Source organism: Mastacembelus armatus, chromosome 13 (genome assembly GCF_900324485.2).
Source record: "Mastacembelus armatus chromosome 13, fMasArm1.2, whole genome shotgun sequence".
In the NCBI taxonomy this organism is placed as follows: Eukaryota; Metazoa; Chordata; class Actinopteri; order Synbranchiformes; family Mastacembelidae; genus Mastacembelus; species Mastacembelus armatus.
In genome coordinates, this window is record NC_046645.1 from 643,806 (window position 1) to 662,727 (window position 18,922).

The 18,922-nt window shown below is 42.1% G+C and overlaps 1 protein-coding gene across 1 annotated transcript in view; it reads right to left on the bottom strand.

The window, feature by feature from the left end:
- LOC113137710 (calsyntenin-2-like) overlaps positions 1–18,922 on the bottom strand; it is a 191,864-nt gene that overhangs the window by 8,337 nt on the left and 164,605 nt on the right. Inside the window, exons 9-14 of the mRNA XM_026319561.2 lie at positions 16,591–16,753; positions 10,819–10,985; positions 8,496–8,644; positions 3,791–4,002; positions 569–739; positions 232–377 (exon numbers count right to left, since the gene is read on the bottom strand). Of these exons, the coding sequence (XP_026175346.1) occupies positions 232–377; positions 569–739; positions 3,791–4,002; positions 8,496–8,644; positions 10,819–10,985; positions 16,591–16,753 (1,008 nt within the window). The remainder of the gene's footprint in view (positions 1–231; positions 378–568; positions 740–3,790; positions 4,003–8,495; positions 8,645–10,818; positions 10,986–16,590; positions 16,754–18,922) is intronic.

Here is an 18,922-nt window from a genome sequence, read left to right on the forward strand (position 1 = left end):
TTAACAGTTAATTATCATCAAATCAGCTGCTTATTGATTTTCTTTATGAAGTTTAGTCAACTAATTGTTTCAGGTCCAACTGAGCCAGTCAACAGACCAACAGATCTGATCAATATTAGAATTGTTATTGATATGTAATCATACAAATAGTGGCACATTAGCAGCTGTAAAAACCTTTATCAGAGCTGAGCTTTGAAAACCCACATCACTCGTGCTGTAGTTCACACTGACCTCCAGGTTGAACTCGTTGCTGGTGTAGCGTCCATTGAGCTCTGAGCAGGTGAGGCGAAACCTTCTCTCTGTTAGCTGCCCAGGTCTCCAGTTATAGTAGTCTACCTGTCTGATCACCTGTTCATAATTGGACATGGAGTCCACACCTGTGGAGGGGACAGAGAGCAGCAGAGGTGTTACAGGTCCAGGAAGCTGAGGGAGCAGCTAGAAACAATCGATTTGACTCGATGTGCTGCACCAGAGAAAATAACTAGGGAGAGTTATTGTTGCTGCAATAGTGATGGACCGAATGTTGTTATCATAGAAACCAGCACCAGCAGTTTCCATAGTAACCTACCGTATATTGACATGCCAGAGGTGGAGTTGGTGGCATCGAGGTGTTTCCCAAGCAGAGCGCTTCGCTGCAGCTGGAGAGACTCCTGCCCCGGCCTCAGCTCGTCCCCCAGCACCAGGACGTCACAGTAGTCCAAGTTGTGAATGATCTCCTCCAGCACTCCAGGTCGATGTGCTGAAGACAAACACACACACACACACACGCTTTTAATAAAACGAGCTTCAATTTCCCTTCATTTCATTTTGTTATTCTGGGTTTTACAAGCACGAGGAAATGTCTGCAGTAAAAGTGTATTTGGAGTCATTTTCTATTTTTGGTTGAGAATATGCTCTCACTTCTAATGAACCGCACTTGCCGACCTCACAGAAGCACATTTCCAGGCACAATAGTGTGGTAACTGTAGTTCAGAAGCCTCTGTTCTCACCAAATGAACCAGATTAACTCAGTAAATCAAAAAAACTACTCCAGTCTTGTCTAGTGTCAATGTGTGCCAAACATTTGCAGAAGAAAAGACTAGACAATTTCAAATACCACAAGTCATGCAGTACAGGACACAGCACACCTCATCCTACTCCCAGACTCCAATTACTTGTCACCCCTCAGAACACACAGCGCCACGAGCTGCTGTGGTAACAAGTCTGCTCAGACGGCTCCCATCACAGCAGAGCTGGGGGGCTGCTGGGGCTCTGTGACAGGCTGCTAAGCAGTAGCCTCCTTCTCCCTCACTGTACAATGGAAACACACTATGCCCAGTTAACAGCTTCCCACTGGAAACAGACACATAGGTGGTGTGTATGTCTGAATGGGCGTCTTTAGGAAGAACAGATGAGGGGGAAAGTGAGCTAAACAGGTGTAACAACTAAAAAGGTGTTTCAGACACCTGTAATATATCAGGTACAGAAACATCTGATATTTTTCTTAGGACTAACTGTTAAAACAAAAGGGCGTTTTTTTAGCTTTTTCCCCAATAATTGTCCTGCTACTCTTACTTACAATATAATCTTTTGAGAGATATCATCTTAACACTTCAAGACCACAGCTGTCTGTGGTTGCGGCTGAGGTTCGCGACCTGGCTGTGCTTGATGATAAATGCTGCTAAATGGAGGGGAAAAGCTGCAGCAGCTGACACAGGCTAGGACACAGTTACAGAAAAGGCTGAGTGCAGGGCTGTCCCAGGAACAGTCTGTGTCGTCATGAAACACAACACTCATCACAAAACTAATGAGTTGAGCTCCCTAGGAAGAATGACGGAGAGGCGAAAGGAGGTGAGGAGAGACTGGGGGAGAACAAGTGAATGCAGAAAGAATGTGAGTAAAGAGAGAACATAAGATGGCCATGAGAGAATATGGGTCAAAATGTTGACTGAAGATGAGTTTTAAAAAGAATTGATGACCTTGGCTTTTAGTGAAAGCATCGGACTACCCCTCAAACAGATAGTGAAGCATGAGAAAGAAAGAGGAACGAGTCAGTGCTGTGCAGGCTCAATAAAAGACATACTGCATGAATGACACAGAGACAAAGTATGGAAGAGGGCGAGGGGGTGATTAACAGAGTCCAAAAGAAACTTGCATGCCCTGCAAAAGAAATATGCAATTTATCTTGAATCCTTTAAGCCTCGAGAGAACACAAAATCTGCTCATTATGGAACTTCATCGCGCCCTTCCACACACACAGTCTCATCCCATCTCCTCTTCTTTCTTTCCATTTGTGGGTCTTTCTCTGGCTTCCAGCTAATCTCTGCCCCCCAGCTGCAGTCTCTATTTCACCAGCAGAAAGAGCTCCTGAAAGCAATGCCACTTTCTCAATCTCTTCTTTCTTTGCACATTACAGACAATGAAGGACTAAAACCTCCCTGTTTCTCTGCCTATCTATTTCTAATTGGCTGTGAGCAGCAGAGCCAGGGGCCTGGGCCCGACCGAGCTGTCCCTGCCTTGGTGGTCAGATCGCTGGCTGAGACTAGAGCCATGGGGGTTTACATGCCATAGTCATTTGTTTCCAGTGAAGACGGGAGAATCCGTTTTCTGCACAGGGACACGGAGGCGGAGGATATAGACAAAGTGGTGGAGCTGACCTGTGAGGAGACGGATGGACTCTGCAGCAGAATGTACTGGCCCTCAAACACTTGTATCTGCAGGGGAGCTACAGTTTCTCTTTTACTTTGATGTAAAATACTAACATAGTTTTGATGACTAATAAATTTATGGTAATGAATGAGGGTCACACATTGAACTCATGACTCACAGCTTGTTATCATGGGTCTAAGGTATGTTCAGTATGTAGATCTGGGACTTTGGCAGGGACTTTGACTAATAACTGACTAATAACATTTGAGAGTAATGTGGGTGGATGAAAGTCCTTTACAGCTTTGTATCACTCTATGATTTTGAATAATCCAATCAAATTACAAAGATCTGAGTTAAACCTCACATTGTGTTTTCTTCCTGTGACTTTAGATTATATTAGAAATTTAGGATTTTACGTTTTTGTCTTACTATTAAAGATTTAAGAAAATTATTTGAATATTTTTTACAGCTCTGGCATAAACAAATACAGAGTCAAATGAACTAACGAGTAATTTAGGTCACTGAGGTTTTTCTAACCTTTACACCCACAGAGTTAGAGGATTTGTTAGCTTGAGAGAAAAAATCACAACTGTTGTTTTCTTTAGCGCACAGTCCCTGTAGGCAGAGCAGATGAAAGAGCTCGCTGCTGATGATTTGCAGTCTCACGGGGCGTTATGAAGAGTTGAGCTTTCTCTGAGGTTTGTTTTCATAGTCAGCTGGTGCTGCATAAACTATGGGACTTCATGAATGACTGAACACATTATCAATATGAAACACTGCTGAAAAATTTAGTCAAGACAGATTTCTACCTGCAGGGAGATACAGTCAAACTTAGAATAGTTTTGTCACTGGGAAAGTACAGTAATGGAAACTTTTAAAAGTAGTACAGGAGACCAACATTTACATTTAAAACTAAATGCCATTGTACTAATACATAGAAAACCACTATGTACTTTCTTTCTCCTCATCTATTCCCACTGCCCTGTGGTCAGTAACGCAGCAGATGGCATAGTTTTATTGGGGTGGCATAGTCGTACTAGGACAGGCTGTGAAATTCTGCAAAAAGGTTCTGATCCCTTACTGGCTTCCCACCCACTGCAGTTTGTGTTCATCAGGTGAAATCAGAGCTGAATAGGTTGACAGAGACAGCATTAGTCCACACCTGCGTGATGTGCGGTGACGTCAGCCCTGGTCACTGTGCTAATGATGTGCAGGTCTTGGAACAGAGCGATGCCTCCGGCTGCCTGGAGGTCAGAGGCTGGCCAGCTCAGTCTCTCAACTCCAGTGATGGTAATCCTGGGCTCGCTGGGCTGCAGCACCATCACCACCGCATCAATGTCAGGGATAGTGATACAGGTGTCTTCACCGAAACACCTGGAGACGGAGAGGTGAGGAAGACCAAGAGAGTGAGAGGTGGGTGACAGACTGAGACAGAAAGAATCAAGCTGAACTTGTCTGAGTCGAATGTTACCAGGCAGAGTCCGGTTGATGGCTGTGTAAACCCAACATATAATGCAGGAAACATTTTTAGGTGATTCTAGGCAATGTATATCTATTTCAGCAGCACTTCAGGAGAAATAATTTATTTAAGTCTAGCATTGATTTATTCCACTTTGAAATGCACTAAATTTAGCTCAGTTTTAAAGTTTAGGCTTATATTCAAAATAATTTATAAGCTGCCCCTTCAGGAGTATATAAGGACCATCCACTTGATATGCAGCATTAAAAGGTGACAGCACAGGGGACACTTTATAAAACAATCCTGACCCTGGCACAAGCTGCTGTGTACCTGTGCAGCATCAGAATGTGCAACATTACAGCACCAATAAAGCTTATCAGCAGCAACAGGACCTCTTAGCTGCACTAAAACCAAAGCTGTTAAGTCCAAATCCAGACCAGACCACAGTGCTCACAGTTATTCAAGGGGTAAAACACTGAGTGCTCGGGCAGCAGCCTGCAGCAGTGCACCTGCTGTGTTTTAATATGTGCACGTCTGCCTGCCTGACAGCGTGTGATAGCATGTGTTTAATGCACAGCATCCACCGGCATCACCGAACGGTCAAACATATATCAGCTCTCTAGGATTTAACGTAGCTACCTGCGAGCACACAACCGAGCCGCACGAGGACAACAGCCATATTCACAGAACTGAGTGCAGACATACAACTACTCAGAGTAAGGACTGCAGATCACACTTTGATCGGACGGAAAGAGACGTTAAAATGAGAAAAGGACGGTGTTGAGGGTGTAAACCACTAAAGCTGAACAAACAAACACACATTTTACTCTTTATTTTGCACCGAAGGCCTCACAAATACACAAACATCTGTCCATGGCAGGGACGTCCATGCTTTTCTTTCCCTACTGTGGCTCTGTAACTCTCTGCATTGACAATACAGGACTTTCCCCCCCCTCCTATATTCACATCTGTGCATAAATCTAAATGATGTGTCTGCATGTTTGCCCATCCTTAGGTGCGAATGTGAATTTGCATGAATAAACATGGCACCGAAAAGAGGAGGTTTGGCAGCATGTCAAAGAAAAACGTCAAATTTAAAAGCTTGTCCATGTTTAGTTGCCCAGATGCCCAATCTACCTTTAAAAGTCTGTGTGTTACAGTGTTGTGCAATAGACATATTAAACACCCATTAAACCCACTGCTCACTGCAATAGACACATGATGCTGTAAGGGGGGGGGACAACAGATGCACAGTGTTATAAAATTAAAGCTGTGTTGTTCCCTCATTCATGGCTCCTTATGTAACAGGCATTCAGTAGCTCACTGCGGGCATGTAAAAAAACAACATATATACCTGTAATGTTCTGAAATGATGTAAAAAATACCACAAAAACCAGAATCTGTCACTGATGACAAGAATGACACCTTCTGCTTGGAGAAGATTGTTCTGCAATTAGCTGCACAGGGATATGAATTACCAGGTTTCTTAGTTTATTATTAAAACCAGGACAAAACTGAATTGTAAAGACACCAAATGTCCATCACGGGCACCGAAATGACCAGAAACAACTGGGGACAAAACTTTTCTTTGTTTAGGTCAAATTTAAAAACCTAAATTACATGAACGTGCTTGTTTTGTAGTTCTACATTCAGAAAGATTACTTTCTGATTTTAACTGAAGAAAAAAGAGAAAATTCACACTTTGTGTTTTTAAATATTCAAGAAAAAACATCCCTGCCCTGAAACGCAGCCCGATAGCTGAAGGAAAGCCATCATGTCTCGAGCGGTGAACTATCTGAAGCTTTGGCTTGAAAGAAAAACAGGAGTGTCAAGTAATCTCTCCCTTTCTTTCCTGTGGCGATGGCCGGTGCTGTGTGTCTGTTCGCTGTTTGGGCACGGAGCCATTGTTGTGAGCAGTGGGAGATACAAACTCAGCGATGAAGGGAGACGGCTGCTGTGTGGGCCTGCCAAGCTGGGGGAAAACAAAAACCTGGAGCCAGCCCAACTTAATTATAAAGAAATATGACAAGGGAGCCTAAAAGGGTGCTGCAAAGATTAGCACGGGTTACTATTATTTTCCTCAATGCCTGTAGTAATTGCAGTTATTAGGCATCAGCATGAAACAAATTTAATTGCATTTAAAGGAATTAATTAATATATCTTTATTCGTGAGGCGTGATACTGGCCGTGACAGTCTTAGGGGGAGTTTTTAAGCTCTTGCTGATGTGTTATGTTGGGAGGCCACGTCTCAGGCTTTCACAGACGAGCTAACTTAATTGCTAACCTAGCAGAGCTGTGTAGTAAACATAAAATGTTAGAAAATACCTCATAACTCATACTGAATCTTAAAACGCGTGCAGTAATATTGCACACAAAGTAACACGGATAGAAGTGAATACATTTAGCCCGCTAACTAAACATTTGGTTGCTGAATTGTGGTGCATCTGTGAAGTCATTACTCATCAGATGCTTAAGTGCAAGGAAGGAAAAAATATAATCTACAGCAGGCAACCTCTTGTGAATATTTCTCTTAAAACCTGATCATTAAATTTGTAATAATACATAGACACATTTACTGTCTCTGCATCTGCACATGTACAGAAGAGTATGAGTTATTTCATCATAATAAAGACTGTCAGTCATCACTGTGCATCTATATATATAATATTTCTGTATTTATTTCAACTACTTATATCAATTTATAATAATATGTATGTATAAATAAATGAGATTGACAGTGTAAATTACGGGTCAGGGCTCTACAACAAACATGAATATTTCCTGCAGTCCTCACCCACTCAGGTGCTTTGACCTGCCTGATTAGACCGATTCTCTTTACTGTGCTTGATTGACATGTCCTTTACTCCACATTTGTCTGACCCGGTGGACAATTTATACAATTATTATTGAATTGATTTGAGGAGATTTGTGAGATGGTGCTCAGCTACACCTCGAATAAATGATGCAATTAGCCAATTAAAAAAATACATATGTTCAATATCTACTTAGTGCAAAGGAAGAGAATAAGATTTTGTTGGAGAAAACAGCACATCTGTATTTGTGTGTGAATATTTATTCCATAAGCAAAGTCTCCAAACTATTCTCCATGTGGTAAAATGGAAGTCCACATGGGTTGTTATTAAGATTAGCACTGTTTGCTTAATTATCTTCTCCATGCCTGTAGTAATTACAGTCAATATGAAGTCAGCAAGAGGCAAGTTTAATTGCATCGGCAGGTTGTATTTAACATTTGTGTGTTTGTGAGTGTTGTCTGTAGTGGAGAGTTTTTCCCACAGTTGTGATGTGTTACGACAGGAGGCCATGTTTCAGGCTCAGTGTAACTAGGTTTCTCAAGGAGAAGTTATTTACTTTGTGTCTGTGCAGTGGGCAGGCATAAAACTGACAAACTGGGAACGTATATAGGCCCACACCTGATCAATGAGTCTGTATACGTTTTTTGAATGGATGCACTGGCCCCCCTGCAAACAGCTGGCACTACAATCCAGTACAACTCAACAGCATCACGAACCACAGCCTGCAACGTGATCCTACAGTTGGCCCAGCAGCTCTCTAACGCTGAATAATGATTTTTGCAGGACGGCTGCATTAGACACAGGCATGCACACAGCTATGCTAACTGGCAGAACAGTCACCAGTCTGTGAGAAAAACTTAAACAACATTTAGCAACGATGCAGGCTTATCTGGCATTAGCATAATGTATTCCTTGGTAATTGATGTGCCTCTAGCTACAATGACTCTGCTCCAGCACCAGCAGCCTGCGTAACACACACACGTCCACATGCAAGCGTGCGCACAGTCTCGCTTCTGCTGCGTTAGTTGAAGTTTTTGGGCCTGCGGGGGTGCGTTGAAGCCAACAGGAGGGCGGAGAGTGAACCCCCAGGGCTGTGCTGCAGGGGTCTACATATATTTAAAACAATCATGAATTTTAATAGTAACGCACTGAGGGAGGCTGTTTTATCAGCCAGCCTCTTCTCCTCTCCCTCCCTTCCACACACGCTCTCTTTCTGTCGCTCCTCTGGCGTAACCCAGGCAGAATTATTAGTACATAACATGAAAATGTAGAAACTGGCCCCGATGGCGACAGCGAACAGAAAATTGTATATTTAAAAAGGAAAGTGACAGCTGTGGAAAGGAGAAACAGAGAGAGAAGAGAGAGAGAAGGAGGGGATGGGATCAATGTGTAAGAAAGGAATTATGTATCAGTCAGGCTGTGATATCTCTTGTGTTGTCTTATCACTTAACAGAAGTGTCAGAGTGGGTTAGTTCTTCTCACATCTGAGAGAAAAACAAAGAAAGAAACAGACAGTGGGAGTGGAAACACAGGCGCGAGAGAAAAACAAGTGTAAGAAGCAGAGAAATAAGGAATATAAGAAGGGCCGTACGTACTGGACGGCAGTGGAGATGTGCAGACGTCGGATGCCCGGTGTGGGAAACTGGCGTGAGTTGATGTAGGAAACTTTCCTCACTGCTGCGTTCATGTTCTCCAAATCCTCTCCCTCCATTACCAGGATTGACTGAGCTGGGTTAAAGTGGAACTACAGAAAGTGAACACAGAGATTTCAGATGGAGAGAGAAATGAAACAGTTCGTGACAAACAGAACAGAGTTTTTTCAAGCTGCATTCAATCAATTCTAATCGAGATCTTTCAGCCAGATATTGACAATAGCATGAAATCACTGCAACTGAAAGAAGATAAACTGAGACCTCAGATTTTCTTTGTTGTCACTTGATTAAACCTCCTCAAACAGAAATATGCAACATACAGTACTAGATTAAGCACAACACTGTGAATTAAACTCATTCAGTTGCTTATTGGGACCTCTGGTGCACTAGATTATGTTTTTATTATTGAAATATTATGTCCTTATAAAGTTATTATTGGGAATGTGTTACCAAACCGCTGCTTATTTTGACATTAGCATTCAGTGGAAAGCATCACCACCTGCTGAACACAAGTTCAACCAATTTTCAAACCAACAAGACAATAAAGTTGTGGGATGTAAAAACAAACCAAGCTCCAAACCATGAGAGTATGTGCATTTTTGTCCCAGGGAGCCTTTGATTTCTGTGCATTTCACTGTAAAATTATCATTCGATTGCAGAGACTTGAACCTTGCTTGAATTGGGTAATCAATCAAAGTGAACACTACGTTTGTACTGTACTACCATGCCACAGCAATGTGTCTGACAAAAGCAGATCTGATGTTTGCTGTGATGGATAACCTATTTTAAGGTAATCCCAGGCCTTTGCACGTGTGTGAAGAATGGAAATCAGTGGCAGGGAGAGAAGACAGGAAAGCTAAAATATGAAAACAGGTATGTACTTTCTGGTAAGTGGTCTGAAAATACTGGTAGGACCCTTTAAGTGAAGAGGCTAGAGAATAGCAAGCGGACTCTCCTCACAGGTATTCTCCTGCAGGGTTTGATAGTCTGAATTTAAGGTCATTCTGCCTTTAAAAAGAGTTTAGTGGTCTCCTGCTGGAACTGGACTGAGTGTCTCCTATTTCTTAAAACTGGCTCTCAGCAGCAGGGTGACAGCAGTTCAGCACTCCATGGGGTTGTCCACTCTCTCCCCTGTCATTTTCCCCTTCACACCTTCCCTTCTCGTGCTGTCTGTCTCCTTTTATGTTCTGTTCTCCCTCACTGTGCCTGCTGTCTAGCTGTCTTCCCCTCCCCACGTTCTCCTCTGATTGTGCAGTGCCAGCCTACTTGGCTGAATGCAGCCCTTAAGCCTCCTGCGGACTTATGGGAGCCAGACGAACGTGTAGCTAAGAGGAAAATGAAATAGCTCTCAAAAGATAAACTACACTGGCCCCAGAGAGGTTGTTCTCTTGTTTCCTCTCCTCTGCCATATTCCTCCACCTCATCAGGCCTTGTCCTCTCAAAAGGCTGGCAAAGATTTCCTTGCTGCACCACTGCACAAGGAACTTCATGGACGGAGCAGCAGGAGAGAGAGATAGAGTTAGAGGAGCTGATGGTGGGTGGATACAGAGATGGCTTTGAGTCTGCACAAACCCCCATCCATCTTGTCTATACTCTATCTTCCACAGTGTGGGGAGATGGATTAGCTGAGCCAGTGAAAAGGGGGAAGAAGAAGAAGGTAGGTGAGCAGTTTCAGTCAACTGGTAATTTAGCTATGTTGGTTCATAGAAATAGTGTTTTTATGTCAACTGGGAACAAAACATGCATTTTTATGTGCGTGCACAGAAACCTTTCTGTCAGCTATGCGTCAGTATAGTGGAGTCAGGAAGGCTGATAAAAAACCAACAATATTACTGCTGCTGGAAAAATAAGCCTATTTCTGTTAGATGGGACTATTTTTACTACAGTCATTGGTTGTAGATCAATATCGAAGTGACATCTGAGAGTGGCATCAACATCTAACGCTCATCCATGACTATTTTTCTCAAAAGGATTATAAACCCATTGAAGTTGAAACCAAAATAACGCTAACTAGTTGGCTCACCTCTTATTTTGGCTAAATAAGGTGAGTTAATATTATAACATTAGTAATGAGCCCTTGGAAAGTTGGCAAACGTTGGAAACAGATGCAGTAAAACTTACAGTTAAGTGTTTAAAGGACAGAATTACTGTATGATGGTTGAAATGAATGTCCACCCTCTTCACTGTGACGTGATCTGCATTATTGTAACTCGAGTCACCTTTGTCAGATTCCCTCTTTTTCCCCTGTGTGTGTCTGTGAAAGAACCTTTATGCTTTTATCCAGACTCTCAAGGGAGTTGATGTCCAGTCCCTCTTTGCAGGCCTGCAGACAGGAAATGACTTTCTGACTCTCGATCTTTCCTGGTCGGATGGTCAGTCCAGATAGGCTTCCCCGGAAATACTGAGTGAACCGTGGCTTGGTCACCTCCCCACCTACACACACACACACACGCACACGCACACACACACACACACACACACACAGCAAAACTGTTCATAAAATACCTTTTCAGAAACAAGATAAGGTTTATGGTGACACCACTGGTTATAGGCAATGTCTGCTTTGTTATTTTGCTCCAAATATTTACACTCTTCATGTACATGGCAGCAAAACTTGAGAATAAAGCCGTATCCAAATGCAGTAGTCCTCATGCTGAAACACATGGCATGTTGTTAAAGCATTTTAAATATGTTTATATGAAATGACTACAAGAACCCGCAGTAAAAGTAGCAGTAGATATTGAATTTCCTGGTTTTGTTTATTCACCACCATGGTATGATGATTGTGGTCCCCTACACACCACAACATCATCAAAATAACAGTGTCCTTTTCCAGGCTTTAATTATCAAATGTCATTACTATAATTGCAGTTATGGCTCAAATTGGCCCCTTAATGCTAATTTTCTGTGCCACCCTTCAGTGACTAAGAGGCAGGACGTGCTGTCAAAGTGAGAGTGTTGCTCAGCCAAGCCATGCAGGCTAAATAAAGGTAAAGGAAAAAAATAAAAAATCAACACACTTAAAGTATGTCCTCTGAACTCTGCAAAGGCCAATACTAGCAAGAGGAGTCTCTAAACCACTCATTAACTGAAAGGTTACTAGCTTTGGGTATCAAAACTTCACCTTTCCATTCCTTTATATATTTATACATCCCCTTTCCCTCTCTCTGCGTTTCTCCAGTTCTGGCAGTAATCCACCGAAGCACTAACGGTAAAGCACAGTCCACTCATCTAATAACATTTGTTATCAAAAATCCAAACATGTTCATACATCCACAACATTTGGAGGCTGGTAAAGTAAAGCAGTGACTGATGGGCTGAGTTATAGCTAAGGTGCATACCCAGAAGTCCCTGCTTCAGTTTAATTGTCTGCTCTGCGACACGTCATGCGCTCACCAGCGGCTGCCAAGCTATTGTAGGTTTTTATAACCTACAAATATTTATTTTTCAGCTTTAGTATTCATTTTCAGAAAGCCAGTAGTTCCACATTATACTCTATACGCCAAGAGCCAGTTGCTGATTTACTGAGTTTATTTTTCGGTGGATGCTGCACTTGTTTGTTTACTGTGTATTAAAGAAAAGCCATTACTCGTAGATACAACAAATACAGGAGGCGGTCCAGTCATCTAACAGTCTTAAGCTGCACTGATGTAAACAGCCATCACCAACATGAAATCACCAGCAATGAATTTAAGAGCAAAGTGGAACTGGACTCTGTCACCCATGGAGGTCTGAGCTGCCCTCTAATGTTCCAGCTCACAGTTCACCCTCAACATACAGTACACATATCTCTATACGCCTTTCTACCTGGCTGGAGCATGAGCTCAACAGTAGGTTCTGGGTCCTGGTTGTGGCCTCCCATATACAACCAATGTTGCAGCTTGGACTACCTTAACCCAGGCATATGGTGAACGGGTTGTAGAAATGATCTAGAAGCTCCCTGTACAATTTAGTGTAAATCTGGTTGAGCCAGCTCTGCCATTTCTTTCTGATTATTCTGTCTAATGGAGCCAACCTGGCAAACTTCTGTCTGTCTGTCCTTTGGCTCCTCAGTCCAAATGAAGCTCATATCTCCTGAACAGCTCCCCTGGTCACACTTTGCCTACTCTAGTCTCTTTCAGTATGTGCTAATTACATTTATCCTTATTAAATCACCATCGGTGAAGAAAACAAAAACAGCCAGAAGATACAAATCCATCCAGTCTTTTTAGACCCTTGACAGTAGGGTCCTTTTCACAAGACCTTTACCCCTTTATGAAGGTGAGTCTTGAAGCTTCACCTTGGAAGCTAATACAAGACTGAGGCATTGATAACCAAGTGTCGGACATGAGCTCAGGGACCCTTTCAGTGCCCACCTGCACCCGCCGCCTCGCAGGATGAGAAAGTTGAGCCTTTCCTGCAGGTAACTACAGTATTTCCACTTCACTTCCAGTCTACCCAATGCCACCAAGCTGCTGAAAGAGATCATTGTAGTTTTTGAACTCGGTAACCCAGGTGGAGACTGGAGAAGGACTCTGTAGGATCTGACAGACTTTAAATGAAGCTTGGGGAAGATTCATTTCAAAAGCATTTGGCTGCACACTGTCAGACGTGGACAAGCTTCACCCAGGTAGCCCTAAAACACTGCTGATGGTGCACGCACATGTATGACTGGAAACACTTTATCATGCCTCATCTTCCTCTGTAAAAAGTGACAGCAATGGAAGACCTTTAAGTTTTAATCACTCCCATGACCGCTGCCCTGCAACTGCATTACACATTACGGCCAGCTGGACAGAGCCCTCCCATGGAGCAGACAATAGAGTCTTATGGTTGGTCTTATTTACTCAGGGGAGTAGTAGAAGGAGCAATTCTTAGCCTCAGTTAAAGTTTGGAGGCTGGTGCCTTTTTAAGCTTAAAACCAACATAAGCTGCAAACTACCTACAGTATTAACCAGGTGATCTACCTATCAGTCTGTCTGTCTATCTGTCTGTCTACCTATCTACCTATCCATTCGTCTGTCTACCTGTCTCTCTATCACAACAAAATTAGTGTGATTTCACGTTTTCTTATATATAGAATACTAGGCCTAAGCTTTTCTTAGGCTTTACAAAATATTTTACATATTTACATATGGCTTTAAATATTTACTGATCAATATTATTTTTCTATAGTATATATCTATAGGTTTGAACACAATTTATAGCCATCAAGTTCCTATTCAAGGTTTCTTTTACAGCATTATAAATTTTCAGTATCACAGACTTTATCAGTATCTGATACCTGTCAGAATCTTTAACGTAGATTTCAGCATCAAACTTAAAACTGACTGGAAATAGGAAACTTGATGTTTTTAAAATTTACTGTGAATGTGAGATGATAAATCTGATAACCTTATCACCGTAAACTGTATGATGAAGTGTGCACATATATATAAACAGTCCTACATGGATTTACAGATTTACAGTCATGCTATGGTTATGGTATATGCTGGTGACCCTGTACAGGAAGATTTATAGTAAATATGTGGATTGGCAATTCTTTGTGTAGTATTGTATGGACACTGATCTCACTTATCAGCAATGTGCCCTTCAGTGGCATGCTGTTTATCCAGCTCTCATTTTGGTTCAATACAATAACCATGCCGCTTTGCATAATTAAAGCCATCTCCTGCTTTAGTGTGGGCTGATAACCCTGCCAGGTAGCAGACACTATTGGATTCAAATATATCAGTCTATGCCAAACCAGTTCTTTCCTCTTTTTTATGCTTCACCTGCTCTCCCTACTTATCTCAGTTCTCTTTTTCCAAGCTTCTCTAAAGATCTCCACCCGTCTACTCAGCCTGACCCTGACAGATGTTATCAATTTAGGCTGCGGCCACAGAAAGCATTAAGAGACTCAGACAGAAGGTAAAACAAGAAGCAGAGGAGAGGGGATTTCCGATGCAGAGTGGGAATGATATGGGTGATAAAACCGCTGATCATTCCACTTTACAGGGGCTGGTTTTTACGTGGTGTCAGCTCGCTTTGCTTGCTCTGTGCAGCCCTCCCTGTGCTGTAGATCTTCACTCTCCATTTTAGCCTGTTTTATCTGCGTCATTTCCAAAGGGGCAACAGATGAGACTGGAGAGACATGGGTGAGCTGGAAATTGGACCATTACTTAAGTGTAAGCATGAGAGATGGTCTCTCATTTTCTTTGTGATTTATTTGTACACATATTCCTGTATCAGCACCACACTGTCCGTTTATTCATTGTACTATGTATACATAGATATTGATGTTTTAATTTGTGCAGGTGCATAATCAACACATGCTTCTCACTCTGGTGTTGAAAGCCAGAAAGTCAGAGCAGCAATGTGCGATTACAGTCAAGGAAAAACAAGAATAAGACGAGTGTGTTGCTGTTTGCCGGCTGGCTGACTGGCACTTCTGAACACAAATGCACTCCACCGGGTCAGAGGGTAAATATAGACTGACTGTGTGAAAACTGCTCAACCAGCATGTACTCCCCGAGGTGAAGGCAGACAAATGGGTGAGGGGAACCCTTCTATTGGAAAATTGGACAGAATGAAAATGTACAAATGCACGTTTTAGAGACAGACGGTTCTGTGCTTTGGTGTAGGTGCTGAAGTCACAAGTACAGCTCATAAACGTTAATACGCAATGTAGTTTACCAGTAGTCCACAAACAGCTGATTAGTTTGGAATACACACTGTGTGTATGTTATTGTCATGTTATATCTAATTTGAAGTGAAATAAACACTGGGTGTCAAAGCCCCATCACAGGTCGATGATGAAACTGGCCCTCACGGCCACGGAGAAAGTATATTTTGGGGTTTCAGAATATCTCAGTACTTCGGCTGCACAGTCATCACACCATTCTCAAACAACTGTTTCAGTAAATTGCAGTTACAGATTATTATTTTCATCTGCGGCATCTGAGAGAGCAAAGTCATAATCTCTTGCAATCGCAGCACATGTGACCGGATCTTAAATACTGGGAGAAAAACCTCAAAAGGTATTTACTGCACAACATGACAATTTCATCATGCTGTGCTGGAATGGTTTATTAGGATAAATATATCAAATACGATATTTCATTTTATTAAATGTCTATTATTGAGCCAGTGTTTGATCTTTTTAAATACTCTGCCATCCATTTGCAAACACATTGTTCTGTCTGAAACCTAAAATCATCAACAGTTAAGTAAGTAAGTAACAAGATACTCCTGAGTTTCTTTTCCCTTCTGCTTTAAAAACAGTGAGAGCTGAAGCTTCAGCAGTGATTTAGACAATAAATGAGTTCATCTTCACGACATGTTTGCAATCAACATGCTGGACACTTAAACCCGGTGCTTTCAAAAGGCAATCTGCCGCGGCTAATGGCTTAAGTTAAGATTTCAGTATTATCTTTACAATGCTTTATTGAGGCTTAGCTCCCAGCTAAAAAAGCAGAAATAGTCTCTGAGCTCTCTCTTCTATTCAAGGCCCCTTTAATCCTCCTAGAGGTTCACAGTTTTCAATGAAAGAAATGGGAAGGGGAGAGGAGGAGGAGCGGGTAGTCGCCACCGCAGATGAAAGTGGCACAAGATGACCTGTTCCTGCTCCCACACAGAACGATATCTTGCCTCTCTATCTGAGGCTAAGCATCACTGAGTAGTCTCATTTGGGCTATCAAATCAACACTATGCTGTACCGCGTGAAAAAGTGCCCTTTCTTCTACCCTTGTGCAATTACTGGCAGCTATCAGTTTAGAGGACAGTTTAATTATACACTTTCATTCAGACTGGTTCAATCGTTTGTCAAAGGCAGGCTAAGTGCTCTTCTTAATTACGTTGTTCATTCAAGGCCAAAGAACATGTTCAACATTCGATGACTCCCTTAGTAATAATACTCCAGACAATATTGTTCTTATTCTTAAACTTGCTCACATATTCAATCAGCGTAATAGCCAAAAGACTTTCACATTAAAATTTCCTTTGTGCTTCACTTTTATTTTTTTACCCTCAGAATTAATAAAATAACCACTATCACTCATACCTGGCTGTGTCCACTCACCTTGCCAGCAGGCACCAACTGTCAGCTGCACATCGATCTGCGACGGGTGGATAGGCCAGTCGTCCGTCACCAGGTAGGGGTCGTAGGTCACCCCATCCACATAGAGCGTTACCACCGGGAACTCCACGTTGATGACATAGTAATGCCACTCCTTATCACAGATCTGAGAGGAGAAAAAGAAAAAGAGCGTCATAAAACATATTTCATTACTGCGGTAAGTCATGTTCAGTAGTGCTAAAATGTCACACAGTCCCTGAATAATAAGAAACGGAAAAGTTATATTTCCTTTATCAGTCGGTCTGTGTGTCCTTATACATATGGATATACAGCCAGGTAGAAAACACAATATTCATGTTATTTCCTGCACATTCAGCACATTTACATTCACATGACTATATTATTGTGCAGTAAAGTAATATTTGGTGAAACCAGGTTGCACAGGTATTCATTAAATGCACTGTAGTATAAATCTGTGTATACATACACCATGTCAATAATCAGATTTTTCCCTGCCATCACCCTTATTTTGGAAGCACGACTTACTGAGGATAATCTAGTTCCCTGCTCCCTGACTGTTTGTGTGTCACAGGAACGAGTGGACCGACAGACATTAATGTCCTAATTTACCAAATGTTCAATGCGGTTATTTTAAAGAAAGAAAACATCATTGGATGTAACGATCTCCTTTCATCAAGCTACTCTGCTATTACTGTCTGAAGTGACGTTTCCACGTGAAGAGCAGATTTAAGGCCCAACAATAAATCATCAAAGTTAGAGACGACGTCATCATTCTCAAAGCAAAATCTACAAACTCTAAACCCCGTCAGAAACTGGCTTTACACTGGTACATACATTTATAACAATGATGAACAATGATGTGTGCTTAAGCTGGGGCCTTCGTGTTTATAAGACATTACACATAAGCATGACAGAAATTCATCTTTGGCATCATTCGTCCGTTGCTTGATGGTCCACAACTGCATCCGTGTATCAGACACATGAATGATGTTTTTAATGGCAGACTGTATATCTGAAGTGCTGTCACCTTTTCGCCGATGTATAACGAAAATGTTCTGGGTGGTAAAACACAGAGGAAAGGCAAGGACAAAATCTTACAGGCTGTTAAAAAGAGGTTATGTCAGGTTATGGAAAGCTCTGGGTTATGGGCCGTTAAGCTTCTACAGTGGCAAAGATAAACAGAGAGTCGGTTCCGTTATGTATGAAATAACTTTATCGTAACGTTATTATTGTTATTTTTAAATGACCTGATATTGGGTATGTGTCATTTTAAATGGGGGTGTCAAATTGGTAGACGTATAAAGTGTGTGAATTATTCCCTGCTGCAGCATCGTCATTGTATCTCCTGTCACCCATATCTGACTATCTGAGTACAGGTCACCCAAATCCTTCAACCTCACACAATGTACAAAACACCACAGCCAGAACACAATGTTCCAGCCAGTCTGATTCTCAGTCTACAGGACAACTGGCGTTTTATTGCCATTAGGATGAGCAGATTTAAAACAAAGCAAGCAGACGCACACATGCAGCATCAGAACAGCAGGCCCCTTATAAAAAGGACCCAAATCCTTGTCTTGCCGTGACCCCCCTCGTTCTTTGCTCTGGTAGTCCTCTCTCAATCCTTCTCGGATTATCATATAAATTATATAAAGGTGAACTTTTAACCTCTTTCGAGAGACAATTTTCAACACCGAAATTACTGGTTTGAGTCATTTTAAATCTTTACTCTTTGTTACCCAGAATTCATTCCAAGTTGCACAGCTACTACTTATGCTAATGATGGAAATGTATGGTAAAATATGGCGACTTCATTTTTGCAAATTTGCAACCGAATGGCTCCGTCTGTGCTTAACACTCACTTAAATGTATTAGTACATTACCTGTTTAACCTCTTCTGGAAAATGCTTGACTGTGCTACTCTTTAGCATGCTTGACCCCCCTATCCCCTGCCTCGCTCTGCATTTTAATTGATTGCAGCGGCCCACTTGTGCCAGGCTCTCTCTGACTATATTTGCCTCTTGCTTCCATTTGTCTGCTTTAGGCAAAGCTTTACCTGAGCAGTGCCAACACTCAGCAGAGCCACGCTTCACCTCTCCCTCTCAGCTCCTCTCATATAACCTGGGTAACACTTAGCCTTGGGTAACCTCTTTCTAATGAAGAGTGCTCCACAGTCTGCTTATTAACACCATGCCAGCCCAGCAGATGGGGGTTCTAATCAATCTGGTTTATTTTCACTGTTATTGAGGTGCAAGATACAACATCTGGCCTATTGCTGATCATTCTAGCTGATTCACGCATATGCAGCACGTCA